Source organism: Sphaerodactylus townsendi, linkage group LG11 (genome assembly GCF_021028975.2).
Source record: "Sphaerodactylus townsendi isolate TG3544 linkage group LG11, MPM_Stown_v2.3, whole genome shotgun sequence".
NCBI classification, from domain to species: Eukaryota; Metazoa; Chordata; class Lepidosauria; order Squamata; family Sphaerodactylidae; genus Sphaerodactylus; species Sphaerodactylus townsendi.
This window is the reverse complement of record NC_059435.1, coordinates 42,713,417-42,741,148: the sequence shown is the minus strand read 5'-3', so window position 1 is coordinate 42,741,148 and position 27,732 is coordinate 42,713,417. Positions and strand designations below refer to the sequence as shown.

At 41.1% G+C, this 27,732-nt stretch overlaps 1 protein-coding gene across 1 annotated transcript in view; it reads left to right on the top strand.

Moving 5' to 3' along the window:
• DNAH11 (dynein axonemal heavy chain 11) overlaps nt 1–27,732 on the top strand; it is a 190,318-nt gene that overhangs the window by 64,689 nt on the left and 97,897 nt on the right. Inside the window, exons 36-49 of the mRNA XM_048510934.1 lie at nt 3,419–3,557; nt 5,544–5,636; nt 5,831–6,025; nt 8,655–8,732; nt 9,575–9,707; nt 10,715–10,842; nt 12,672–12,820; nt 15,395–15,545; nt 17,400–17,531; nt 19,212–19,385; nt 20,479–20,683; nt 23,949–24,114; nt 24,912–25,014; nt 26,334–26,573. Coding sequence (XP_048366891.1) covers nt 3,419–3,557; nt 5,544–5,636; nt 5,831–6,025; nt 8,655–8,732; nt 9,575–9,707; nt 10,715–10,842; nt 12,672–12,820; nt 15,395–15,545; nt 17,400–17,531; nt 19,212–19,385; nt 20,479–20,683; nt 23,949–24,114; nt 24,912–25,014; nt 26,334–26,573 — 2,086 coding nt within the window. The remainder of the gene's footprint in view (nt 1–3,418; nt 3,558–5,543; nt 5,637–5,830; nt 6,026–8,654; nt 8,733–9,574; nt 9,708–10,714; nt 10,843–12,671; nt 12,821–15,394; nt 15,546–17,399; nt 17,532–19,211; nt 19,386–20,478; nt 20,684–23,948; nt 24,115–24,911; nt 25,015–26,333; nt 26,574–27,732) is intronic.

The window sequence follows — 27,732 nt, the reverse complement described above, 5'->3', positions numbered from 1 at the left end:
AGTAAAAGGGATTTATTACTTTTGAATGCCTCATTATAATACAAAACAAGATGTGTAACTGAGGTGGAATGAAAACCTCAAAGTTGATAGATCAGTTGGAAGCTCTGTTTAAACTCACTTTTGTTCATGCACCAACATTCCCTCCACCCCAATAACTTGTATTAAACAGAGCCTCCAAGCACTTTTACTTAAATGTTGATGTTATCGTGCACAAGTCACATGATTTAATACAATAAAGAAACTGCTTAGAAATATATTTCATATGTACAATATCTTTCCACGTGCATTGGAATTATGTCTAGTTGACAGGCATACAAATCTCATTGAATAATCTTAGTAGAATGTCTTGTTGGAGATGAATAACCACCCTTCTATAGCAGCTATTAAGCAGTTATTAGAAAATGAACTAAGGCACAATTATGGAACTGGACCACTGTTTTCTATCAATAATTACACTGCTCTCTGGGTGATCTGTTTTTTGTTGTATGCCTTTGTCGGTAAGGAATATACAAAGACAAGTGGGAACCCACAAACACTTTCTGGAGGCATCCCATTTCCCCTCACTATTTCTTCTTTCCTTTTCCTGAAAGCCTTCATAGCCTCGCCACTTTTCCTGCTTCCTTTTCAGGTTCCCAACCTCCAGGTGAGGCCTGGAGATCCTGGAATCACAATAGAGCTTGCAACTCTAGATATCAATTCTCACTTAGGGTTGCAGGCTTCAGGTTGGGAAATTCCTGGGCATTTGCTGGTAGAGCCTTGGGAGAGCCAGCTTTGAGGAGGGAAGCACCTTCAGAAGGAGATAATGCCGTAGAGTCTGCCCTCCATAGCAGTCTTTTTATATGGTGATCTCAAGTATCCACTTAAAAGTCCGTAACCTTAATTCCTCTGGAAGAAGTGGCTGCTTTGGAAGGTAGAGTCTATGACATACACTCTTCTGGGTTTGTTCCCCTCCTCAAACTCCATCCTTCCCTGACCACACCCCCAAATCTCTAAGAATTTCCTAACCTAGACAACAATTAACCTGTCTTTATCTGCTCCTCTGTCTTAACCTTTCCCTCTTCTCCTAGTAGCCTCTGGGAAAACTGGGGGACAGTTATCTGGTGCTGATTGCTCAGTCAATCCCACTTGCATAGTAGGGGTGGCACCTCACTTTCCCCTTTATCTCCCTCCCCCCATATCATCTCCCCTTTCGTTGCCTCATTATTCTCTCCTTCTCAGACATTCACCAACCCATCTACAGCTATATTTATTCTTTATTTACTTTCTTTGTTCCCTACCTTTCTCCCCAGTGGATACCAAAGCAGCTGACATTATTCTCCTGTCCTCCTTTTAATCCACAAAACAATCCTGTGAGGGAGATTAGGAAAGATTCTGTGACTGGCCCAAAATCACCCAGTGACCTTCCTCAGTAAAATGGGGCTTTGAATTTGGATCTACCAGACCCTACTTTAAAGCTCTAACCACTGTACCACACAGGCTTTCATACAGTAGCAAGCACAGGGGTTTCACCATTTTTTCAATATTTTTCAAGTTTAGCTTTAATATCCTGGAAATTTTGGAAAAATCTGAAAAAAGTCAAACCCCCATTTTCAATTAAATCCAAACTCAGCCACCCCCGCACTCCATGTGGATCTTGTAGGTGGCAAGGTCGTAGCTACTTATAACGGTGCCTACAGGTAACCCAGGCACCCCTCTCCCCTCAGCTGCATTTGCCCCCCAGCAGAACAGGGGCACAATTGAAGGCCAGAGTGGGGGACTGGCTGCAGTCTCCATGTGGAGATTGGGAACAGGACCAACTGGGCTTGCCCCATCCCCGTCACCTCATGGATGTTGGGTGGGGCCAGTCTTCAACTGTGCCCTATCCTGAACTCTTCAGGAAGTTCCGGAATAGGGCACAGTTAGTGGGGCCCCCAAACTAAATGCGGCCCAATAAGTGGCACCCAGGGCTCAAGCCCCTTCATGTCCCCCTAGCTATGCCAGTGGGCAGGTGGCACAAAGCTGAATGCACACATTTAGCTCTGCACCATCTGCCATCTATGAGACCCATGCGATCTTCAGAGGCTACAGGCAGTGCAAATCTGAACACTGAGCTCAACTGAACCAAACTCAGCGTTCAACTCTGTGATACGTGCCGCACCCCACTTGGACTTCAGGGACATCTGCGCAGAGCTGAATTCTGGGTCTGACCAAGTCAAGCCCACCATTCAGATCTGCGCCGCCTTGCACCTTCAAGCTCATTCGAGCCTAGCATTCAGCCTTTTGCCATCCCTGCCTCCAAGACACTTGCGGACTTCAGAAGTGGTACAGAGCTGAACGCTGGTCTCTGTGCTGCCTGCCACTCCCAAGACATAGCCAGCAGGTATGTGGGGGGTGGGGGAGAGGGAAGATGGGATTCCCTCCAGTTTTTAAAAAATGCCATTGACCAAAGGGACCTGAATAATGCCCCTCCCAAAAAACTGGGCATTATTTTGGATGTTTTTTCATCATGGTGTAGTGGTTACGAGTGGTGGACTCTAACCTGAAGAACTGGGTTTGATTTCCCACTCTTCCACCTGAGCAGTGGCCTCTAATCTGGAGAACCAGGTTTGATCGTCCACTGCTCCTCATGAATGGCCAACTCTTATCTGGTGAACTGGATTTGTTTACTCACTCCTCCACATGTAGCTTGCTGGGTGACCTTGGGCTAGTCACAGTTCTCTAAGAATTCTCTCAGCCCCACCTACTTCACAAGGTGTCTGTTGCGGGGAGAGGAAGGGAAGGAGTTTGTAAGCTGCTTTGAGACTGTTACAGAAAAGAAAGGTGGGGTATCAATCCAAATTCTTCCTCTTCTTCTGGTTCTTGTGCTAAATTCAGCAGGAGACATAGAAGCACATACAAATGGGTTGACTGAGGTATTTTAATTAATGTTTTATTATTTTTGTAATTTTGAGAACAAAAGAAACTTGGAAAGCAGAAGTAAGGATGACTCAAAATACCAGCTGTATATTTTTACTGTGTCAATTGAAGTGATATAATTTTTCTTTACGAATTTCATTCAGAAAGAAATCAAATCCAGAATGGCTAGGCATGCTTTTATCAAGAAGCTTGCCTATTAAATGACAGCACCTTGTATTATTTTTGTGGTTTGTCATTGAGGGACCTATCAATTCTGACTTGAAAAGCCTGTACGCTTTAATTATCTTCTTTGAATAACACTGAATAACACTGGTAGGAAACGCTAATATTCAACAGCATGCAATTAACAATATTTTTCTTTGAAAGAAAACCCCTGTTAGCTCTGACTGACATATGTAATTGTAGCTCTCAAGCTCTACTGAAATGTTTGAAGACTCATTGTATTGAGTTTAAGCAAGTTAGGCGTCTTATTCTCACTACACTTAAATACTAATCTGTGTATTGGGTTTTATATATTCCTTAGACCCTGTGCGATGGTTGTCCCTGACATTGAACTAATCTGTGAAATTATGCTGGTTGCTGAGGGGTTTGTTGATGCACGCTTGCTAGCCAGGAAGTTTATTACCTTGTATAAACTCTGTGGAGAGCTTCTCTCTAAACAGGTAAGGAAGCTCTTTTGGAAGTTGGAGCTTCACTGATGATGATAAAATAGTGTTGTGCTTTCTTTGAATGATAGTACTAAGAGTGATTTTGGTGTATTCTTGAAATTGCTGAGAAATTGCTTCAGTTACTTGTAGCTGAAAAGCATAGCACTTGGAAAGGAGGTATTGCCATGGATCCACCAGTGCTTTTTCATCGATTGCAAGATTTCTGCTCACAGAATGCTACCTTTCTCGCCTCTCCCCTCCAACTGCAGCCTCAAATGCCCTCTTAAATTATTCAGTGTGTAAGCCAACACTTGCAGTCTAAGGGCCCTTCCGCACATGCAGAATCATGCACATTCAATCCACTTTCACAATTGTTTGAAAATGGATTTTGCTATTCTGCACAGTAAAATCCAGCTTCAAAGTGCATTGAAAGTGGATTGAAAGTGCATTATTCTGCATGTGTAGAAGGGACCTAAAAGGACACACCTGGACCTAGATATGGCATATATTAAGAATGTCTGTGGTGACATGTATTGTCCACTTTTACCAATTTTGTGGCATCCTCCCTTTTAACCACTTAATTTCTTTTGTAGCTAATTTCCCTCATTTCCTTGAGATTTTAATATTCATTGTCCTAGTATACTTTTCCCCTAGCCTGATAAAAATTACTTGGTATACTGTATAACTATTTCTGTGAGATTGCTTTCCCTATCATCAATATATTTGATTTTCAATCCAGCGAAATTTGAGGATACATAAAACCAGAGATTGGAGCTGTGAACAAAAGAGACAGTTCTTTCTACAAACATGAAAAATGCCTCAGGTTTTCAGAAAAAAATGAAATCTTAAAAAACACAGAAAAACAAAAACATGGCTGTGAATTAAAAAAAAACAAAATGAAAAAGGAGCTCTTACACTTTTAAGAAATGGAGGCCTTAGTAGCCATTGCTAGGCAACCACAACAGTATTGCCAGCCTTCTGGCCTTGGTTTTTGTCCATAAAAGGCAGGGGAAACAGCAGGACCCTTTCTGGTGCTGTTGTAGCCTTTGAGGGAGGACTCCTTAGGTACAGGCCTAGCAGACACTGGGCAACACACAACCAGCTAAGTTGTCTGGTATGTTGGAAGGAGAAAAAGTGAGATACAATGAAGGCTTGTAGAAAAGGGATAGGGGGACATATTGGGGAATAGGAAAAATGATATCCCCCCACAAATATGTACTTCTATCAAATGGGCAATAGAATATAGAACATGCAGTATTTGAAAGAACTCACTACCAAACTATTTTTGTTCATGTACAGTCCTGCATGGGACGGTGCAGTCACAGGCCACCTGCAGATAATAGACTTTCATGTCTCTAGAAGATTCAATATCTTTGGAGTCCTCCCCCTCTCCATCTTGAGCTGAGAGTTGGATACTTTCCTTCTCCAAAGGTCACATGCTGGAGATGGAAAGAGCAGTCTCCTTCAGTTCTGCCTTCTCTGTCTTGGAAAGAGGATGTTGAGCTTCAACCCATAATCTTTTGTTGACTCATCTCATGATTACCTCTGGGATCAAAATAGCTTTATTTTCAAAGTTGCAGCAGTATGGCACTAAGGTGGTGCAAAATGATAAGCTCATGGAGCTCCTCATTTGTTTGGGGGAAAGCCATATCACAGAGACCTGTGCAGTCTGTCGCCTTTTCACACCTAAGGCAAGGCATGAGAAGACAGCTGAAGACAGCTTTGTTGGAGAAATTGCTCAAAGCCATCAAAGAACTTTTAGCAAAAGCCCACAAACAATCTAGAACACTATCCAGGGCATTGGTACCTGCCTCCTTGAAGCCCCTCTCAGATCTTTCTGGGAGTCAGAGGAAGCTGTAGCTATGGAGCTCCATCATGGGCTCCATTTGTCTTCTGTACATGAATAGCAGGACACAGCCCATTATCAATTACAACTGTTATTTCTTCTGAACAGATATTCATGAGTGTTAATTTTACATGTTCTTATGAAACTTCTCACAGGATCATTATGACTGGGGTCTTCGTGCTGTTAAATCCGTCTTGGTAGTTGCTGGCTCCCTGAAGCGAGGAGACAAGAGTAGACCTGAGGATCAAGTATGTATGACAGTACTGATCTGTAGTTAGTAAATATATAGCTGGTTACAGCATTTCCTCTTTCTGATTATGATAGTACAATTCTGTTTATATTCAAATAAATGGAAAATTTTATTGTTTTTCTGTGCAAAAGTATATTCTGTTCAAGGGCAGGCCTTGCGTTACAACATGTATGGTTTACTGTCCTTTTCCAGGTACTTATGCGAGCCTTAAGGGACTTCAACTTGCCTAAGATAGTGACAGATGATAGCCCAATTTTCATGGGCCTGATCAGTGACCTATTTCCAGCTCTGGATGTTCCAAGGAGGAGGGACTTTCAATTTGAACAGATGGTTAAACAATCTACCCTGGAGCTTCACTTGCAGCCTGAGGAGAGCTTTATTCTCAAAGTAAAAGAATCCACTGCCTTTAATTACACCCCTTAAGAATTTCAATCAAAATAATTGCAGACAGGTTGTATTAGATGTGAAGGTTAACTTATGTACATTACAATGTTCCTATTGTGTCCTGAAAGCGCTACTATTTCAAAACACGATGCTGTAAATGTGCAGGCAAAATTTACATGTATAGATTCCTGTTTCAGCATTTATTGCTGCTTCCCCAAAGTATCCTTAAGTAACTCATTCTCTTTAATACCATTAGTACTAAAGTTTTTATGTTTCACCAGGATGAGAATCCGGGCAAGCCTGTGCTTATAGCTTGTCTATTGATTGCTGTGCTCCTTTATCCATCAAAATAGAAGAGAAAAACAGGATAACCTTTGTCTTGTGAGCAAATTGGTCCTATCAGCATTCAAACTGTGCCACTGCAACTGAATTTGTCTGTTCTGCAGATAGATGAGTTGCTTCAAGACTCAGGGTAGATCGCAGAATAAAAATGCCCAACAAAGTGTGTCTGATGTATTTGCAGAAGCAGGAGCTGCATGGCACATTAGAAATCAAGCTACAGGTCTGGCACTTTGTGGATAATTCATCTGTGTGAGAGAGTGCTAAGCCAAACCCGAACTAGGTTAGGATTGCTCCTCTACTTACTAGCTTCATGCAGTAGTAGTTGTGCATGTCAGAAGAAGAGAAGGTAAAGCAGACCGTGGAGGTGCCATTGTCCAGTCTGCCAGCCTGTTATGCTGTACTGAAGAAGCCCCCTTAATACCAATGTAACCCACAATCTGCATGACCTTTTCTTCCTTGTGGCAGATTTGGTAAGCCAACTGAAACCAGTTCACACAATTAATTCCTTCCACTCCTCATCTTTTCATTCTTATTATATCCTCTTAGAGGTTCTAAATGAAATCTATGAACCATTACACAGAAGGTTTTACTCCCATTTGTCATCTCTGCTGTAGCCAGTGTTATCAGTTGCCAACTGCTAAGGACATAGTCAGCACTCATTTTTTCTTTTGCTTTGATTTTGGGCGATTCCGCACATGAGTAAAATAGGTTCAACCCAGTTCCCTGAGAAGGGTACTGACCTAGGTCGAAGCCATTGTTGTTCCCCACTGCAACCAGCTTGATCCCTGCTCAGAGGGCGGAATCATCCTGTGCCTCTTCGCCGCTCCGTTCCGATTGGCTACTGTTCTATGGCCATGTTCCGTCTATCCCCACACACATTATTAAAAAACTGCAACAGGAATGGAGGGACGAAGGTGGCGTTTTTTGATTGGCCAGCTGTACGCATGCCCGAAACACTCAGCTGTGATTGGCTGAATGGGGGACTCCTGGCACCAGAGATTCCGCACTTTACTGGAATCGAGCTGAGTTCAAGTGTGGTTCCCTGAAAAAGTAGTAGTTCCCAACTGGAGTCAGAAATTTGACCATTACATGGGGCGAAGCTGGTACAAAACCATGTCAATCCCAGTGGTTGTGCAGAGCACTTAGGTCAAACGCAGCTCAAACTTAGGTCGATAACGCAAGTGCGGAATCAACCTTTATGCAGTTGCTTATATGGAATTTTTACTTTGTCTTAAAGTTGGATGTTAGTTAATTAGCGCCAATAATGTGACTTGCAGAATTTTCCCTTCTATATAATTCGGCTGGCAATGTTAATTCCATCAACATACTTCTAAGAGGTACAGCTCCTAAAAGTATACTGATTAAAATTGCTAGATCTCTCACAAAATTGTCCCAACGGATTTTTCAGTTCCACGCAGAAGACAATTAGTCAGAATCAAATAATGGTCCAAGTGACTGGTCTTGACATCGAGTGTTTTCTGGGATACTTCATATGCTGAAAGGGTTAACAGTGAAGCTCAATTTAATGGTGATATATAAAACTCAGCAATCCACATGCCTGGCTTCACACTTAAGCCAGGTCTTTACCTGCTACTTGTACAGTGTTGGCATGCTAGCATAGTACTCACCCTGCTCAGAGTACCCTGATGTGCTAATTGTTCAAATGCAAGGTAACTTAATTTGAACAAGGCAGTGGCCTTGTAGAACACCATTTCAGTAAGTTTTTCTCTCAGCATCACTTGTATAATGGAATAATACAGCCCCTTTACAGGTTTATGGAGCCCTCTCAGGTTTATGGAGGCCAGCAGAAGAATGTAGCATTTAGAGGCAAGGGGGAAAAGATATATGGGTGACATCTTGAGCCAAAATAGTTTCTTAAACACTTATGAAGACCTTTTTCTAGCTTTTACAGTTATTGAAACATTTACCTTTACGTTGCTAAACTTATTCACAAAGTGTTAGTTCTATCCTATATCATTTAATAATATTCATTCTAACTGGACTGTAGTTATATAGCTCAATTAATAGCAAAAAAAGAGAGAAGAAGATGGGGGAGAGATGTGTTTTCATTTCTTGAGGTTCATTCATTAATTCCAGTCTGGGCAGAAGGCCATGGACGACTAATGCACCTTCTTCAATCTGAAGTTATTTGGAGAAGCAGCAATTCAGTTTCTTGACTACAGGAGAGGATGGGAGGAGAAACTGCCGTGTGGGAAGTAATTAGCGTCTTAGTAGTAATGGGAGGACAAGAAAACAAAACCACTGGCTGCGTATTAATTCTGTTTGGCAGGTTGTTCAGCTTGAGGAGCTGCTGGCAGTGCGTCATTCTGTCTTCGTGGTTGGAAATGCAGGCACAGGAAAAAGCGAGGTAAAACACACTTTAGCAGTTTCTACAGGCAGACTTTGCAGTTTAAAGACTGCCTTCTGTGCAAGATGGTATGACATCATATTTTTTCAGTTGGTCCCATCAGATTTTAAGCACAATCTCAGTTTGTATTCTTGTGACTGGGTCAGTCATGAAAGCGAGCCAGTACTTTTCCTATAGGACTCAAGCTATCCAGTAAAAGTCAACTTTAATAGTTGTTTCACTGGAATGATTTGGAATGCTTGCTTTCTTCTGTAGTGAATGCAGAGCCTTACCTGAATTTTCTAGTATATAGCATTCTTGTATTCAGAGACCTGCAATTATTTTGCATAGGTATTGTCTGTTCTTTTATTATGCCTTTTCTTCTTAAAAGGTTAGAGACAGAAAATACCACAGAGAGTGATATTTGCTGCCTATGTTGTATTTTCTCACTGAACTTTCTGACCAAATGTGTTTTGTGGAGGTTTGAAGAATTAAAAAAAAAACGTTGCAAAGCACATGGATAGAAGTGATGATTGTGGAATAAGTGTGCATGCTCAGGATTGGGCAACAGACTACAAAATTAAGACTCATGATTCAGGTTCCATACAGGTCTCATCTGGGAAAAGGAATCATAATGAACTAATAGGACAGTTTCCATTGGGTTCAGAAAATGTGCAGTACTTAATTGTTTTTGATGTGCTCCAAAATGTACTTTTAAAACAGGGTTCCAAAAAGCAGACCTATAAGCTGAAACATTTAAGAAGGTTATGAATACCAGCACACTGCATTAACATTAAAATTAGCATTTTCTTAGAATCTAATTCTTGGACTCTAAAATGGGAGTCTTTGTGGCATTCCTTCAGATTCTTAGAACTCTGAACAAGACTTACATAAACATGAAGCTGAAGCCTGTTTGGAACGATCTGAACCCCAAAGCTGTGACAACTGATGAGCTCTTTGGTTTTACACATCAGGCTACTCGGGAGTGGAAAGATGGCAAGTATCAGATTCATTTCTATTCATTACTATGATATCTTACAAAATCCTCTTCTTTCCTGTAATGAGGGAACTCCTCCCTGGGAGGATATTTCCTGCATAGGGACATTGAGTGCAAATCTGTAAATGTAGAGGAATCACACTCTTCCTCTACTGCTTCAGAGTGAAGGTGGGAGAAGATGATTCCTTGTGAATAATTCCCCCATGGAAAAACTTCCTTTGCCTCAAAGCAGGAGGATTCTGAAATGGTTCATCATTTCCCATTCTATACAAGCACTTTTCAAATGAAGAAGCATCCTAGCAATGCACAGTTCCACTTACGGTGGCAGTGTCCCAGGAAAGTTTCCTTGCGTGACTTCTGCATGTGATGTGCTGCCACTTCAGTAGTGCCTGTTTTCCAAATGTTGCTGATCATAGGGAGGGGGCCATAGCAATGGCACTTCCTCTGTGCATTTGCATTATGCAGACAACTCTGTGATTGCACCGAGGTGGGACTGGAGTGAGCATATGTGTCCACTGTAACTCCCTGCATGGTGATTCAGCATGCAGATGGATCATCTACACAGGGCTGTTTACATGAATAATCTTAGCTTCAGCAAGATCCACTGGAAGGCTCATCTGATTTTCAGAACTACCTTGAAATGAGTCCATGTGGTAACTTCACATGCTTCATTTTTGGCACATGCTCAACTGGTAGTGCTGGAAGTGGTTCTGAAAAAGCAATAACATTATTCTGCCAAACAACCTTGCAACACAAGTGAGAGACAAGCCACACAGACTGCAAAATGTGTGGTAATCTCCCAAAGAGATCCATCCCTTTGTACCTTGGCATCCAAACTAAAATACATATTTCCTACAGTCAAAACAGAAGGAAATTAGGAACCTCTGGTTGCCACATGAAAGTGCTTGGTTGCTGTCTCTAGGATTCTTTGGTACCTTATTAGAAAGTTCTGTGTTTCATTTTTTAGGAATTCCTTTGTTAAAACCTATTTGTGTACAATTTGCAGGTCTTTTTTCATATCTTTTGAGAGAGCAAACTAATATGACCCATAATGGGCCAAAATGGATTGTCTTGGATGGGGACATAGACCCTATGTGGATTGAGTCACTCAATACTGTTATGGATGATAACAAGGTGAGCAAGAGACAAGGACATTCTGTGTCTTCCTACAGGACAATTCTCACATTATTCTATCACCCTACTTTCCCTTCCATTGTTTGTTGGTAGAACATGCATCTCCTTTTGGAGCTACAGGATCAATCACCAGAATAGCTAAAAATTCTGAGAGCCATTTTACTCGTTAGAAAGACGTCATGACTGCCAGCCCAACCTGACTATTTGTTTGTTTCCCCACTGGGGCAAATATTGGTGCTATGGAACATTTTGAATAGTGTACACAGCACCACTGGGGAGAAGACTTAAGTCCCTTCTCCCCAAATGTCACAACCTGTGTCTGAATGTACTTGGGCTTGCATGCACCTCTGAGAATGGAATAGGAGCATAAATACCCGAGAGAACTGCAGATGGTAAAGTGTTAAGTCAGCCAGCATAAAGCCAGCATAAAGGCACATTGCATTTAGGAGGTGTATTTAAGTCACAGAAATACATTGGGATATGAATATGTGGGGGAATACCAACCGTAAAAGTTGAGCTGACTCTTCTTGCTCTTATTGAAGTACTTCTATAGTCCAGATATTTCAGATCGCTATCAACCAGATGTTTGTTCATCAGCATGTGCCCTCCACACTAAGTCTATTGGAATTCCCAAGTACATTAACTTACATTTCACCAGTTTATCCAGTTAATCTCATAGTTGTCTAATTTAATAAGATTGAGTAAACTTAACTTCGGGTTAGACTGCAAGATCTTTATCTATAAGCTAAATATTCTTCTCCATGCCCTAGCTTCGTAAGAGATTTTACCTACTTTGGCTCTTGAAACAACACCAGTCTTCACATTTGCCCCCCCCCCCTCCAATATACCATGAAGAAACTTAATCAATAGTGGATCAGTACCTTTGGTAACAGGTTCTATCCATAAACCAGCCACATGTAACAGACAACCTTGGAGTTAAATACTCTGAGCCCTGAAGGTGCATATTGTCCCCTGATGCGTAGAAAAATCTGGTAATTGTTTATCCAGTGCAGTTTGAAGCCCTTATTACTGAAGCCACAGGAGTTCTCCATGAAAGATCAGCACTGAACATTATGCCAAGCATTTAAATTGAGTAACTTGTTGGATTAGCAAACCGACCACTTTTATAGTCCCTCACTTTCTGTTTTCCACTAAAGACAATTACCTTAGACTTTGCCAAATTAATTAACCCTGAACAAATTTCAATTCTATTTTTCATCTTTTGTATTTATAGACATACAGCATTACCATTCAACAGGCTGTATTTCATGCCATTTTACACACTATGCACAGGCAAACTCACATTTACTACTGAGCCACATTTACTAGTTCTCCTACCTCTTCACTCTTTACAACCCACCTTCAAGAGAATTGAACCCACTTTTGGGTTCCGACCCAGAATCTGAGAACCACTGCCTTTCTTCCTGTCCTGTGTTGAATTCAGAAACTTCTTACCAATTTGGATAGATGGAAAGTAGTGTTCACTATTGGAATACATCAGGTCTGAGTACTATCATACGTTTGCAGCACATCCAGAGCTGGTGGCATTCCTCTGATTCATTATTCATTCATTCATTTAGCCTTTATTTGGCATAAACAGTATAAAATCACATCAAAATTGTATCAAAATACAAGCTTGCAACATATAACAAATGAAGTTGATTCTTACATACTGTTGCTTATGGGATATTTCCAGCAGAAAATTCGCAGCCATTTTACAGAATGTAGCATCAGTATTATTTAATAAAAACAATAGTCTGATTCATTATAAGAAGTGTGCTGTGGATTTTCTTGGTAAAGTAACCCGATTCTGTGCTACTGCTGTCTAGGTGCTAACCCTTGCTAGCAGTGAACGGGTTCCTCTAACTCCATCAATGAGACTTCTGTTTGAAATCCACCATTTAAAAACAGCTACTCCAGCTACCGTATCGAGAGCAGGTATATTGTATGTAAATCCACAGGATCTTGGTTGGAATCCGTAAGTACTTTCTTGTAAAGTATAGCAAGCAGTGATATTTTTTTTGCAATTAATTTTTATTGGGCTGTGGGTTTCATTTATTTATTTAATTATTTACTTACTTACTTATTAGATTTGTACCCCACCCTTACCCTATCGCTGTAAAAGATTGGCATAATTTTTTTATTCTAGTTGAAAGTTGTTGTAGACTGTTGCCAATATATCCACTTTTGTATCAGCTCCTCCATATTATATATTCATATTTATACTCTTTAGTTGTAACAGTTACTAGTAAACATTTTACAGAGCAATCCAGAGTGCGGGTAGCTGAGCTTCTAGGGATGGGAAATACCTTCCTAATGCCGCAACCCTTTAATACAGTTCCTCATGTTTTGGTGACCCCCAACCCTAACATTTATCCATTTTACAGATGGAGACCACTGATGCAGAGAGTCTTGGGCGACCCCTGTGAAAGGGTCGTTCGACCCCCAAAGGGGTCGCGACCCATAGGTTGAGAACCACTGATCTGCACATTCATTTCATCTCCCCCCCCCCACACTTCTGTTGGTGGAGATGGAGGCACCAGCTGCATCTTGGCTTCACAGCTGTGTGGGGCTGATGCGTACCAGAACTGCCTGGCTCACAAGGGCTCCTGACCACAGTAGAGGGTCTGGTTTTTAAAAGACCACCATTGGTTCCTGAGGAGGGATCTTGGCAAGGTCTAGAGAGTCTTCCATTGGTCCAGTGGCTAGTCAGCATCCTAAGCCCATTGTCACCTTGCGGGCAGGGCTACACTATGGGGATGGGAATTGGACAGTACTCACTGTGGGCCTAAGGCTGTGCCACGTTTTTTGCTGGTATAAAAAAGTGGCATTCCCAACCTGAAAGGGCCTTGGGAGCTGCCTAGTATTGGCTCTGCCCCTGGGAACATCCCCTTTGGTGCTGGTGTGAACTCCTGCACCAGAGCTGTGCACCATCATGGTTGCACCAGCACCTCTGCAGTGCACTCCCACGCTCCCCGGTGCCTTCATAAGTGGCCTGCTGTCTCCAAAGCACATTCAGCCCCTCCTTGTGGATTTTGCTTCCACTCAGCAGATTTATACTAACTGTAAACTAATCTTTGTTTGACTATCTTCGAGAACTTCTTGATGAACAACATTGTCTTAGATCTGTGATCTAAGATGACTTACTATATCCTTGATTATTTGCAGCAAATTTTCAAGCTTCTTTCTGTAGGAAAAGCCCACTGGTGCACATCTTTTTCTAGGCATTGCATCTGATGAAGTGAGATATAATGAAGAAAATCATGTGCTGGAATAAATTTTGTTAGTGTTCATGGTGTTACTGGGGTCCTGTTTACTGTTGCTGCTGCTTTCATAGAGTTTTTCCAGACAAGTTTCACTTAAATGAATAGAACTTGTGTGTGAATTTGTTCACTAGTGCAAAATTTTCATTTCAAAGCTGATTTTACAGGAAGAAGTCCCTCAGCCCTGAGATTACTATCTCAGCACAAGCACTACTGAAATTATTAAGGTCTATACCCGTGGTGGCGAACCTTTGGCACTCCAGATGTTGTGGACTACAATTCCCATCAGCCCCTACAATTGGCCATGCTGGCAGGGGCTGATGGGAATTGTAGTCCACAACATCTGGAGTGCCAAAGGTTCGCCACCACGGGTCTATACCATCAAGTGCTCAACTACTTTGGATTATGGCATAAACGTTTTAGTAACGTATCAAGAACCTGACACATACATTTTTAACAAATTCTACAAATCGTAAACAAATCAGCCAATTTTTAAAGTTCACTTCTAGTCACTTTCCAGTACTGCTACCAATCAGTGAGTTTATTGCCATTTACTATTATTACTATTATTTATTATATTACTATTTATTATTATTATTATTGCATTATTGCATTATTATTGCATTATTGGACTTCTTTGAGTGACCCTACTCTGCTGCTGAGATAGCCATCTAATGGCCTGAGAGTGATGTGGACCCAGAACCAGTTCTGTGTAAGCCAATAAGAAGATCCCTGCTGGATCAGACCAGTGGTCAACCTAGTCTGGCATCATGTCCCACACACAGTGGCCAACAAACAGGACAAAGAGGCTAAAGCTTTTCCCTTATATAGCTTTAAGAGGTTCAGGGATTTATAGTCTCTGAATGTTGAAGTTCTTCTTAGTCACTGTGGCAGGTAGCCACTAGTGCCGTGGTGGCAAACCTTTGGCACTCCAGATGTTATGGACTACAATTCCCATCAGCCCCTGCCAGCATGGCCAATTGGCCATGCTGTCAAGGGCTGATGGGAATTGTAGTCTATAACATCTGGAGAGCCAAAGGTTCGCCACCACTGCACTAGTGGCTAATGGGACCTTCCATATCCTGATTCACCTGGCACCCAACACCTGCCAGCTCAAACATAATGCCTCACAGGATGCTTCTGGACCCAGCAGCATCATTTAGGCTCACAACTATTCATGAGATACCACCTATAAGCCAAGCAATCAGTATCTTCTCCAATACTAAAGAGAAAGCAGTTGTGGATGTCTACAAGCAAGACTTTGCAGAAATCAGATTTTTCTTTTTCAGGTATATTGCAAGCTGGATAGAAAGAAGGAGTGACCAATCGGAAAAAGCCAATTTGACTATTCTTTTTGATAAATATGTTCCTCCATGCTTAGATCAACTCAAAACAAAATTTAAAACAATCATACCTATCACAGAGAGCAGCGTGGTTCAGGTATGCCTTTCATTTGGACCAATTACATACAGATTGTAAAATGGCTGAACCAAAGTTAAAATTTGTGGACCTCCCAGAAATAAGTGAACTATGTAAATATAATAACTTTTCTATTTTCTTCACCAAATTCAAATTTGTTCATATATAAATTCAAGACAGATAGTTAAGCAGTAGCATCTTCTTTTTTAAACTGAACTCGGGTAGATGTTAAGAAACAAGGATCAAAAGACCTTTGGTTGAGACCCTGGTAAGCTGGGTTCAGCATTCTCATCTAGCCAAGTTCATGAATTGTAGCTTCTTGTATTTAACTGCATTAATAAGTAGCTGTATTACTGATAATGACTATATACCAGAATTTTAGTTTGCATGAACTATTAGCACACAACACATTTAACAGTGTCTGCCAGAGTAGATGTCAGCTAAATTGTATGCGTCTTATAATTTTAGTTAAAAGTTATCACTGTTTTACCCAATAATAGTTTCCCCCCATTCTTGAAAGTTTCATCAAATGTTTTACATTGTTTAGAAATCAAGAAGCGATAAAACTTTAGGTTTTCAGAAAGATAAGAAGGCCCTTTGGAAAAGTTTATTTTTTCTCATAAGATGTAGACTGTTTTCCCTACAGCTGGGGTCAAATAAATGTGGGCTTCCCTCTCCACCGGATTGGCATGTGCCCAAATAGCATTATTGCTTTTATAACAGATTCCTTTAGTAACTTGATTAAGTCATTTAAACTGCTGTCTTATAGTTGTCAATGCTGGCCCTTTCCCCACTTACCTTAAGCCCCGTGCTACTCTCCTCAAGTAGCGCAGGGTCCCCCAGGCACTCCCCTAACTACAGGGCGCGACAATGCAGTCGCCTTGACGCCAAGCAAGCCAGCTTCGGCCCCTCAGCACGCGGCATCCCTGGCGCTCCTCCAAACGGCGCCTTTTGATGACCCCGCGCAGAGCGTGGGGTCGTGGGGATGTCCAGCCTCGCGCTGAGAGTAGCGTGCAGCAAAGGGCAGCAAAGGTAAGTGGGGAAACGCCCGCTGTTGTACTTCTGTAGGATTCAGCCTGCCAGTAACTGCTTCCATTTTATGCACCCCAACCCCAAATAAAGGCTTTTTCAAGATAAATGCACTGCCATTTCTAAACAACCTAAATGCTGATAGAACAAATGCTGATAGAACAGCATATAAAATCCAAAACAAAGCAAAAAGTTAAAGCAGTTTATTTTGGTACATTGCATATAGTACTGGAGCACAAGGATATTGAAATACTGATGAGACACTGAAAGTTTCATGATCAAAATGACGTACACAGTTGGCCTATTCTGAACCGAACTATAGCGTGTGGGAAGGGATTGGGCTGAAGCTGTCTCCCTGTGCTAAGGGACCAGTGTTTGGTTTTGTGTCTTTCATCAGTAAAATAATTTTGATCCATGGTTCTAAATCTTGATGTTTTAATCATTCCTGGAATATGACTATTAAAAACTCATTCCAAAATAAGGCATAACTATGATAGGAAAGGACAGGCAGGGGGATGGTGTTTAATTCTTAGAGTGGTCAGTCCTGCTGCCCACCACTAATTGCTTAGAGAAACTATCTGGACATTTTCAGATGGGAAAAAAATATACACTTGCAGTAAATCGGAGCCCATCTATGCAGAAAGGCTATAGATAATTGTATGGAAGCAAATTATCCTACAAATTCACCATGTACAGCTGCAGACGTGTGCTTTAGTTTCACATTATGTGTGAAAGAAGCTTTAATGTGATGTGCATTATTGTTACAATCTTGTAGCTATAATTACTACAATGAACTAGAAACAACATATTTTTCATATTTCATTTTTGTTCATGTTCCTTTTATAGACACTCTGTTCTCTCCTTGACTGTTTACTGACCCCTGAAAATGTCTCTCTTGATTGTCCAAGAGAACTATATGAGATGTATTTTGGTTTTGCTTGTGTGTGGGCATTTGGTGGGGCGCTCTTGCAAGATCAGGTAAGTGTAAAACAATTTACAAAATCCAGCAATTGATGCCAATTGATTGTTCTAGTCCTCTATGACCTGTGCAGTGAAATACTAGTGAGAATCAGCATAACCATATAATAGGCTTTATGGAATATACAGGGATAAATGGTAATTCCAGCTAATGGGGCATCAGAAGACAGTCCAAGAAACAGGAGTCACCATTACAGGCATCTCCTGGGTTCCAGACACAGGCAGAGAATCTACAATAGCCAGATCCTCATTGCTACTGAATGGCTGCTTCTCCTCTTTGCCATGGTCTCTTTGTCTGGACCCAGTCTATCAGTGGCAGCTGGTCCTCCTCACCACTTCCAACTTCCTCTCCACAAAGCTCAGTGGAGTGCCCCATTTCTTATGATCTCTCAAAACAGACAGATGTATCTTCCCCTTTCTAGTTATAAAGTTCTTTTTCTAATTGTTTCAGTTTCAGATAGTTTCACAGACTCCATCTGGGGTCTCAAGGGAAGCTATCCCCATTGTTGTGTTGTGAGTGAGAGCCCTGTCTGCAACCCAGAGGTTGCAACCCACTTTCCGACCCTCCCTTCTCAAAGATCTCAGCAACTCAGAATCAGTCACTATGAAATTTAAGTGCCAATTTTTCAATAAATCTTGCTCTATTCTTTTCCCCTTGAACTAAAGACAATGAACTAGTACTTACTCTCCAGGCTTGCACCTATTGGCCAGTGTAAGCAGTAAAACAGCTTTCTCAAGCCTGGCTTAATAGGCTGGGAAGTAATTAAGCTCAAGTATTGACCTCTGTGCTTTGGTCAAGATCCTGAAAAGAATTATTATGTTCTTTCTATAGGATAGGGTTACATGCATCCAGTCATGCGCTTTGTCTCCTTTGGGCTAGGTCTTTGACTATAACTGTTCCTGCAGAGTAGGGGCATCCTCTGGGAGACCATGGGCCTTGGCTTGTGTCCTGCCAGGCACAGGCCTGGGGACTAGTTCAGAGACTGGTTGCAAGACCTTCCTTGCAAGCTCAGGCATAATGGCTTCTGGTGCTGCTGGACCACTGTCAGCAGGTGTCTTGGTAATGCTGGACCCTCCCTGATCCTTCTGGTCCTCCACAGCTCCTAGACATGGCTGTTTGTACTCCTCCCCTGGAGACTCTAAGTCAATAGACTGCTCAGAGGGGCTCATGACAGGCAGCAAGCACATCACGCAAGCCAGAAAGGCTGATTGACATGCCTACAGTAGGGCTATGGATGAAAATATGACACTTTGTAGAGCTTCTGCCTGCCTGTCTGCAAAGGAGTCTGTTGCGCTTTGCCTGAACCTTGTATGAGGATTGTTTTTGCTTGCATGAGGCTGGAAAGCATTGCATATGAGGTGCAATGAGGCATTGCATATGAGGTGCTGGAGGGTGACCAGTCTAGGATTCCAACCCTGATGTTCCTTTTCCACACAGTAAGGAGAATCCTCTACCATTTTGTGGGTAGCCTGGATTTACAGTTCCGTGATCAGTCATCCACTTTCCTGTTAGCTATAGTAGTAAAATAATGAGTAACCAATGTGAATGGTTTTAAAGTATTATAAATAACCATCAGACTTGTGGCATATGCTCTAAGGTATTATATTAAGCAATTAATAATATCGTTATGCAGCACAAGAAGCATGGGAAATAAAACTGAGGCATACATTATTTTGTAGCTCTGCAATTACCAAGAAGAATTCAGTTGCTGGTGGCAGAAAGAGATGAAAGTTGTAAAGTTTCCATCACATGGTACAATCTTTAATTATTATATTGACCCCATGACCAAGAGATTTATACCCTGGAGTGACAAATTAGTCAGTGTTGACCTGGATCCAGATACACCTTTGCAGGTATACAATCTTTTCTAAAATATGTTTTATGAATATACATCTTTGTGAGGTGGGTTTTGCCATATTTGTTTTTAAGCATTTGTTAACATCTTGCAATTGATTTTACATGCTTTCAGGGTCCTTTCATGATGGAAGAGTAGGATAAAATATTTTAATCAAAATAACTCGGATGTTTTGCACACAGTATTTTGATTAGACTTTGCTTTTTATCTGATACTTGAAGAAAAGAAATAATTCTGAGCAACTGATTAAAAAATCGTTATGGAAGGTTTCTTATAAATATCAATTTTAATTTTTACATGGGTCTCCATGAACAGTGGGCTCAAATTGTTGAAATCCTGGAAATCTGTGACTAGTTCTTCAGATGTTTGTAATGTTTACTAGATACAGCCACTTAGGGAAGAAAAGGGAAACATACTTATCTCTTCCATAGCCTTGTTTGCTGCTTTTGCTCAGACGGGGCCTTGCATTCTCAAAGAGATTCATACATATAACTGCTTCTTCTGTTAAACTGGCAGCAGTAATGCTTGGAAATCAGTATGCTTTGTGGGCACGCTGGAATATCCATCCCAACAGCAAATCAGCAGATGAGAGGTACAATTATTTAAGTGTTTGCCCTCACTTTCTCAAAAAGAAAGAAAAGGGTACATCAGTGTACACTTTAAAAACAGTGAATAGTTTCTATTCAAAAGTAACCTCCATGATAGGTTCTTTCCTTGTGTAGTGTTTTGCTCTTCCCTCCTTCCAAGACACTCAGGTTGGCATACATATTTTTGTTCTTGGAGGGAGACAGGAGCCCTCATCCTCCTGCGTCCCTGCTCCAGCAGGACGGGACCCGAGTGTTGTTTTGAAAAGTTAAAAAGCAAACCCTGAAATGGTACTGAATTCCCATGGCAGAGTCATGGACATGGTGTTGTCTAGCTGGGCCCTGAGAGAGTGAGTGTCCCGTAGTTACCTATAAGCTTCATGGTAGAATGAGAATTTGAATCCAAGGCTTTTTCCCAGCCCTCGTTTGACACCCTAACCACTGCACCGTTCATACGCCATCATATTAATATAAATTACACTAACTGATTTTCTTTTGATGCCTCAGGCAGTCCTTGTGCACACATCGGAGACCACATGTCTCAGATATTTTACCGATTTGTTGTTGGAGAAAAGCAAGCCTGTGATGCTTGTTGGAAATGCGGGAGTGGGAAAAACCGTATTTATTGGTGAACGCCTTGCTGACCTCTCTGAGGATTTCTTGGTGTCCAAAATTCCCTTCAACTATTACACAACATCAGCTGCATTACAAAGTAAGTTACTCACAGATGTCATTGCATAAAACGAATTATGACTCTTCAGATATCATCCAAAGAAAAAGAAAAACAGTATCAAAACTCATAATGATAATTAATGGAGATTATGGGATCTGCCATGCAGTGAGTGTGAGAGGTGGAAAAAGCATCCATAACAGAAACTCTGCCACAAAGCGAATCTCTCATCACCATGGGACAGAGCACCAGTGTATAATTGACCTAAATTTCTGTTTGTTAAGCCTCATCCATCCCAAAATTAGCTCCAGGTGCCTGTTAATGATTTACATAGCCTCCCTTGGTCTTGTCGGTAGTGTAAGGTAGAGCTGAGTGTCATCTGCATATTGGTGGCATCTCAGCTTAAATCTTTGAATGACCTCTCCCAGTGACTTTACCTTGATGTTGAAAAGCAAGGAGAACAACATGGAACATTGGAGGCCCTCATAGGCCAAAGGCCAAGGGGCAGAGCAGTAGTCCCCCATCACCACTTTCTTGAAATTATTATTGAGTTAGGACCAGAAGAAAGCCACCCAGTCCCACAAATATCCAGAAGGATACTATGTCATATCAAAAGCTTCTGAGAGGTCTAGTAGAATTAGCAGGGTCACACTCCTCCCTTCCACCTCCCAGTGCAGGTCACGTACTAGGGTGATCGAGGCCATTTCAGTCCCATAAGCAGGCCTAAAATCAAATTGGAATGGATCTAAACAGTCCATTTCATTCACAAATATCAGTGACTGGCTACCATTCTTTCAATCACCTTGCAACACCAATATAGCCTATGATTCTGTTCTCTTCAGATTAGCCTGTACACTCCCACACATGCCAGCTGGGTGACCTTGGGCTAGTCACAGCTTTCTGGCACTCTCTCAGCCCCACCCACCTCACAGGGTGTTTGTTGTGAGGGGGGAAGGGCAAGGAGATTGTAAGCCCCTTTGAGTCTCCTACAGGAAAGAAAGGGGGGATATAAATCCAAACTCTTCTCCAAACTCTTCTTCTTCCCCCCCCCCCCCCCCCGCATTTGACAGTGATGCACAGAAAATGGGCACAGGAGATTTGGAAGCTAATCAGTAGCAAAGTGATAGTGCTGCTAACATCCAGCCCCAAAGCTAGTGTACGGTCAAAGCACAAGACCAGATTGCAGAATTCTTGGGGTGACGGAGGGGTGTGGTGAGCATGTTAGCTCTGGAATCATGTCATTGGCAAACTGCTCTTCTGATGCAGGAGGAAATTAATATTTGCAAGATCTTCCTAAGATGGGGGGGGCAGTCTGCCCCTACTCCAGTCTTCTCTTTTAAATTACAGCTCAAGTAACAACATTTTGTAAAAAAATATATACATGTCATAAAACATTGCACACATACAATATGTAGTTCTGTTTGAAGTAGTGACTGCTGGGGAACACTAGGTGCTGGTCCCTGCAACAGCACTGATACCTTTTCCATGTTGTAGACATGAATTCTACTTCTAGTTTCTTTGCACTCCATTCTTTTCATTTGTATGTGCACAGTGTTGACCTTTTCGCTGGTTAATAAAAGATTCCTGAAAGCTGCAAACGTGCATGTACAATTACATTCTTGTTCGTCCCAGCTCTAGAAATGAATTCAAAGATTTTACATTCTGTGGCAAAAAGTGAGGAATGCATTTTATTGACATGATTATGGTGTGTCTTACGCCCTCACAATTTTTTCATGTATACATTTTGAATGCTTCTCAAATATCTTATTATTCTTTATATTATACCTGTGAGGCACAGCTAAAAAGCATTGCAGCAGCAAGCAATACCACTAGTTAATACCATTTTTAAAAACTATAATTCAAGCCCTAAGACTTTAAAACCTGCCAGAGAGGTCAGTGAACTCACTCGATTTACCTGCTGTTTTAATGAGATTATTACAGCCCAGTAAGTATTTTATGTATTAAAACATCGCTTACCCAATTTTAGTATTAGGACAATAATAATACTTAATAGAGCTTATGAAATATTCCTCACTAAGAAAATCTTTTCTTTTATTCTGTGTTTTGTATTCAGAGATGTTTTCCTATATTGTTTGTTTGAGTATAGGTAAGGGAGAGAAGCACTTTAAATTTTAGCTGCCCTCAAGCCTAATCATTTCTTGTTGCTGCTCTCCCAAAACTAGCAGGTATATTTGGTATTGGAGTGTGAAAAAAGGGGGAAAACAGTATTTTCCAAATTCAGATGTATTGGACACAAAAAATATTGGCATTCCTGAATACCAGATACTGGTATGGTATTTGAATTCAGGATTTTTCAGGTATCTGATTTTTTGGGGCACATTATTCCTTCTGTAGAAATGTTCTGGGTGGATGGGATGTTGATTTTAAAGCTACACGCACCAAAATTGCAGGGGAGCTGCTGGTCCCTTCTCTGAACTCCTGAACAGGGTGCCCCTAGCCATCCTCCACTGTTTCCTATGGAGGGAAAAAACTTCTATGCTACTTCCAGGGCAAAAGCCATGCCTGCAAGCAGCAATCACTGGTTAAATGTCTCCCATGAAAGAAGCAACAAGCTCAACAGCACTATTGCAAAACCCTGTAATCCAAGCAGAACCACAAGTCAGTGTGCCAAGCCAAGCAGAACCAAAATCAAATCAGAGAACCAATGGTAATGTTCAGAAGCCCAGAAGAACCCAGAGCCAATGTGGCTGTTCAAGCCTAATAGAACCAATGTCAAACCAGAAAATCTGTGCAGCTGAAGGAAGAGGCGCTTTGCAAGCCCAACAGAACAAGTGACATGTACAGATGCCCAGCATAATCCAGTGCCGCTGTGGCAGTTTACGCCCAAGAGAAGTAATGTCAAACTGGAGAATCTCAGATAAACAAATGCAAGTTTTGTGGGGGTAGGGAACACACAAAGTAACTCTGGCAAAGGAAAAAAAACCTATTGAAACTGACAAACAGACTTGAAATAGATGAAAGCAGCCTGAAAAGACAATAGAAATCCTGGGAGATACAGAAACAAAGAAAAAAGGATGGATCAAGAGTCCTGGGACCCAACAAACATTTGGTTAATCCCAAATATTTCTGGGATTTTTTGCAATTGTTTTTTGGTATCCTGAATATATTTGGAATGCTGAATATATCCAGAAAATACCAGCATGGTATTTTTCAGTTATATTTTTGATTCAGTTTTATCCAACTGCTCATCCCTAATTTGATGGTTGTTACAATACATGTTATTTGTTGGAAACTACTTCAGGGGTACAGCATGGTAACATTTTCATTAAAGTAATATTCAATTTAGGGATTCTTGAGAAACCCTTGGAGAAAAAAGCTGGTCGTAACTATGGTCCAGTGGGAAACAAAAAGCTGATTTATTTCATTGATGATATAAATATGCCTGAAGTGGATGTATATGGAACAGTTCAGCCTCACACACTGATGCGACAGCATATAGATTATAGGCATTGGTAAGTGACTGTCTCAAATATGGGCTTGTTAAATCTATGTCATTCAAGTTAAATATTAATAAATGTCCCTCCTGTGCTAGTAATGCTTGTGATAAAAAATATCAGTATATATTTGAAGTAACTGACAAGTTTTATTTCTGATTTCCCACATAATTGGAGATTGTTAATTTGCTATATAGCAACATCTGGTTTCTGGAGATTACAGCTAAATCCCATGGTTGGAAGGCGGTATGATAAAGTTTCAGATTTTGGAAGATAAGCAGGGTCAGTACTTGGAATAATGATCACCAAGGAAGGCTGTGCAAAGGAATGCAATGGCAGACAGCCTCTGTTTCTCAATTGCCTTGAAAGCCCTCTGCTTAGGTCACCATAAGTCTATTGCATAAACAGCATTTCATACTCATGCAAAGCTTAGTCCCAAAAGTAAATTCCTGCAAACAGAAGAAGATAATTTTTACCGCCTCCCACTGCAGACTCCCCAATTCATTCTGTTCTTAAAGGTTATCTGTCCCCCAGACCGACCATTTTGGGGAACATTGTGGGCTTCCACAGGAAGGGTAAATTGAGAAATTCTCATCCGCTGGTGGAAATCCAGTTTGTCAAAAGAGATCATTTCTGATCCAAATCAAACCATTATTTATCTCAAATTATTTAATTGAGCATTAAAGGTGGACATATAGTTTCAAGCCAACTACAAAGGTAAATGATCTCTGTGTTGTTACCACATGTGATGCTCCAACTATAAATTACTTCTAATTTAATTATAACCTATTTTAAACCACTTTTCTGTTTCTTAGGTATGACAGGCAGAAGTTAACTGTGAAGGAAATTCATAATTGTCAGTATGTTGCTTGTATGAATCCAACAGTTGGCAGCTTCACAATCAACCCCCGACTCCAAGTAAGGTTACAAGTGTTGTAAAGTATATGTTGCTTACAGTAAGGATTTCAAAATTAGATGGGTAAAGTACTGAAAGTGCCTCCCAACAGAACCACAAAAAGTTATCAGCTTTTCTACTAAATAGCACATAAAATTCCATTCACCTAGAACTGATTAATGTACCTATAAAAAGGAAATTCAGTTACTGTAAAGAAACTTCATACCATTTTGAAAAACTAATGTGCATTCCTTTAGCAGATATGGAATGGTACAGTATAGCTGGATCTAGTCAGATTTCAGAAGTTAAGCAGGGTTGATACTTGGGTAGGAGATCCTCAAAGAAGACTTTGCAAAGAAAGGCAATGGCAAACCACCTGTGCTTAATCACTTGCCTTAAAAACCCAGTGAGGATTCCATGTCAACATTGCATGCACTTTGCACACACACATTCCTGTAGTATCAACCGTAAGGTGCTCCTGAAAATGTGAGTCTGTGTAACTGTATGTTTTGAAAAAGTAGGAGGAAGAAACCAGGCTTTATTGGCAGAGCCTCCAATGAAGTAAAAGAGATTGCAGCCAAGTGATATGTAGCCCAATCCATATTGGGGGGGAGGGAGAGAATGTCCTTTTGGGGGGGGAATAGTCCCTGGCATCAGTTATGGTCTCTCTGAAAAAAAGCATGTGTGTGCAGTCACTTTCTACAAATATTCCCATGAGCACAATCCAGATTTGGCTGGGGGGAGTGCTGTGGTGGCCAGGGACAGTGTGGCAAAGGCAGTACTGCACTGACTCCCAAAGGGCTTCGGGCAGTGCGGAAAGGATGTTAATTTGAAAACCCTTTTGCCACCCAAATTGCCCACAGACCAAAACAGGCTTACATTACATAAAAGTGTTGCATAAGTCTGTGGGCTTGAAGGGTGGCGTTGCCAGGCTGGAACACTGGTGGAAGCTGACTACAGTTGGCTCTACACCCAGGAATGCTCCAGAACAACCCCCCCCCCCCCGCACTAGTGTCCTGTCGGATGCCAGTGTAGCTCCACAGCAGTGCCTACTGCCAGTTCTAAACACACTCTTTCTACTCTTTCAAAGGCTCTCGTTTAGTAAATACAAACAGAATTATGAGGAGTCTCCTTTAGCAGATACTAAGTGGCTTCTAGCTGGGCTTTTTCTTGATGCTGCAAGTGTTGGCAAGAGTGGCACATGAAAACTATTTATTGAAAACAACTTTTGCAGTAGTTTGAAAAATGAATGGCTTGAGCAACCCTTCAATTACACATCAGTTGATAATCCCTGGTAATTACATTGCATGAAAAATAATGTTTTTTTCCTTCATGCTTTTAGAGACATTTCGCAGTGTTCACAATGAACTTTCCATCCACTGATGCTTTAAGTACTATCTATAGCAAGATCCTTGATTTCCATTTCCAGCAACATGACTTTAATCCACCTGTTTTAAAACAAGGGGCTTCCATGATCCAAGCAGCAATATGGCTTCACCATGTAATGGTTCAGAACTTTCTGCCCACAGCTGTTAAATTCCATTATATCTTCAATCTCCGAGATCTGTCAAACATCTTCCAGGTCTGTAACTGGTTTATTTATGTAGTTAGTTGATTTAGTTGATTGCTATCCCTCCTTCAAATGTATTCCAGGGCGGGTTACAACCATCTAAAAATGCTTCCCACATTACAATGGACACCATCATAAACAGAGAAAAATTCCTAAAAACATACCCAAAACTCAAACATAGCTGAAACATACCTAAGACAAAAACATACCTAAAACATACCCACCTGTTCTCTACCCCCCCCCCCCCCCCCCGGTGCATTGGCTCTTTGCTTCTCATGCATGTTTGGACACCCCGCTCCTAATTTAGGTACAGATAAACATGTGATTTTCTTTTTGCATTTTACATGCATTTTACACGCAAAAGTGTAATAAAAGTTATAGTTATATATATATATATATTTATACACACACACACACACACACATATAATATATATAATCACTGCTTTTATAGGTTTTAGCTATTTATGATTGTTTTATGACTATATTATGATGTTTGTTGTTCACGGCCCAGAGCCCTCCGGGGATAGGGAGGTATAAAAATCTAAAGAATAAATGAATAAAATAATATTATATATATAATTATATATTATATTATATATAATAAAAGTTATAGCAAGGCAATATCTGTAATCTGATGCATTTTACACGCAAAAGTGTAATAAAAGTTATAGCAAGGCAATATCTGTAATCTGATCCTCTCTTGAAGATACTCAGAGAGGAATTCTCTCTCCTTGGATTATTTATAAAAATTCTTAAGTAGCTTGCCTTAATTAAACTTGCTTGTTATTGAGGTACAAACTAAATATAATGGCATCAGGTCTTTTTTCGTTAAAATTGGGGTTCCCCAGATCACACATAAAGAAGTACAAGGAGCTGAAGCCTTTCCCCTCCAGTGTCTTGCTTCCCTGCAGTTTATCCCAAGAATTCTTTTTTTCCTCTAGGTGGTGAAAAAGGAAGTGGTCCTGGGAGGGGGGCACTACATAGAAAGAAGGGGGAGGGGCACTACATAGAAAGAAGCTATAGGGGAGGCAAGGATTCTGCCGACCTCACCTGGACTCCCCATTAAATATTTAAATTATCCCTTCCTTCTGCTTTATGCATGGGGGTGACAGCCGTGAGTAGGGTTCGAAATTCGGATGGTCTGAATCTGCATTTTGACTGAATCTGCA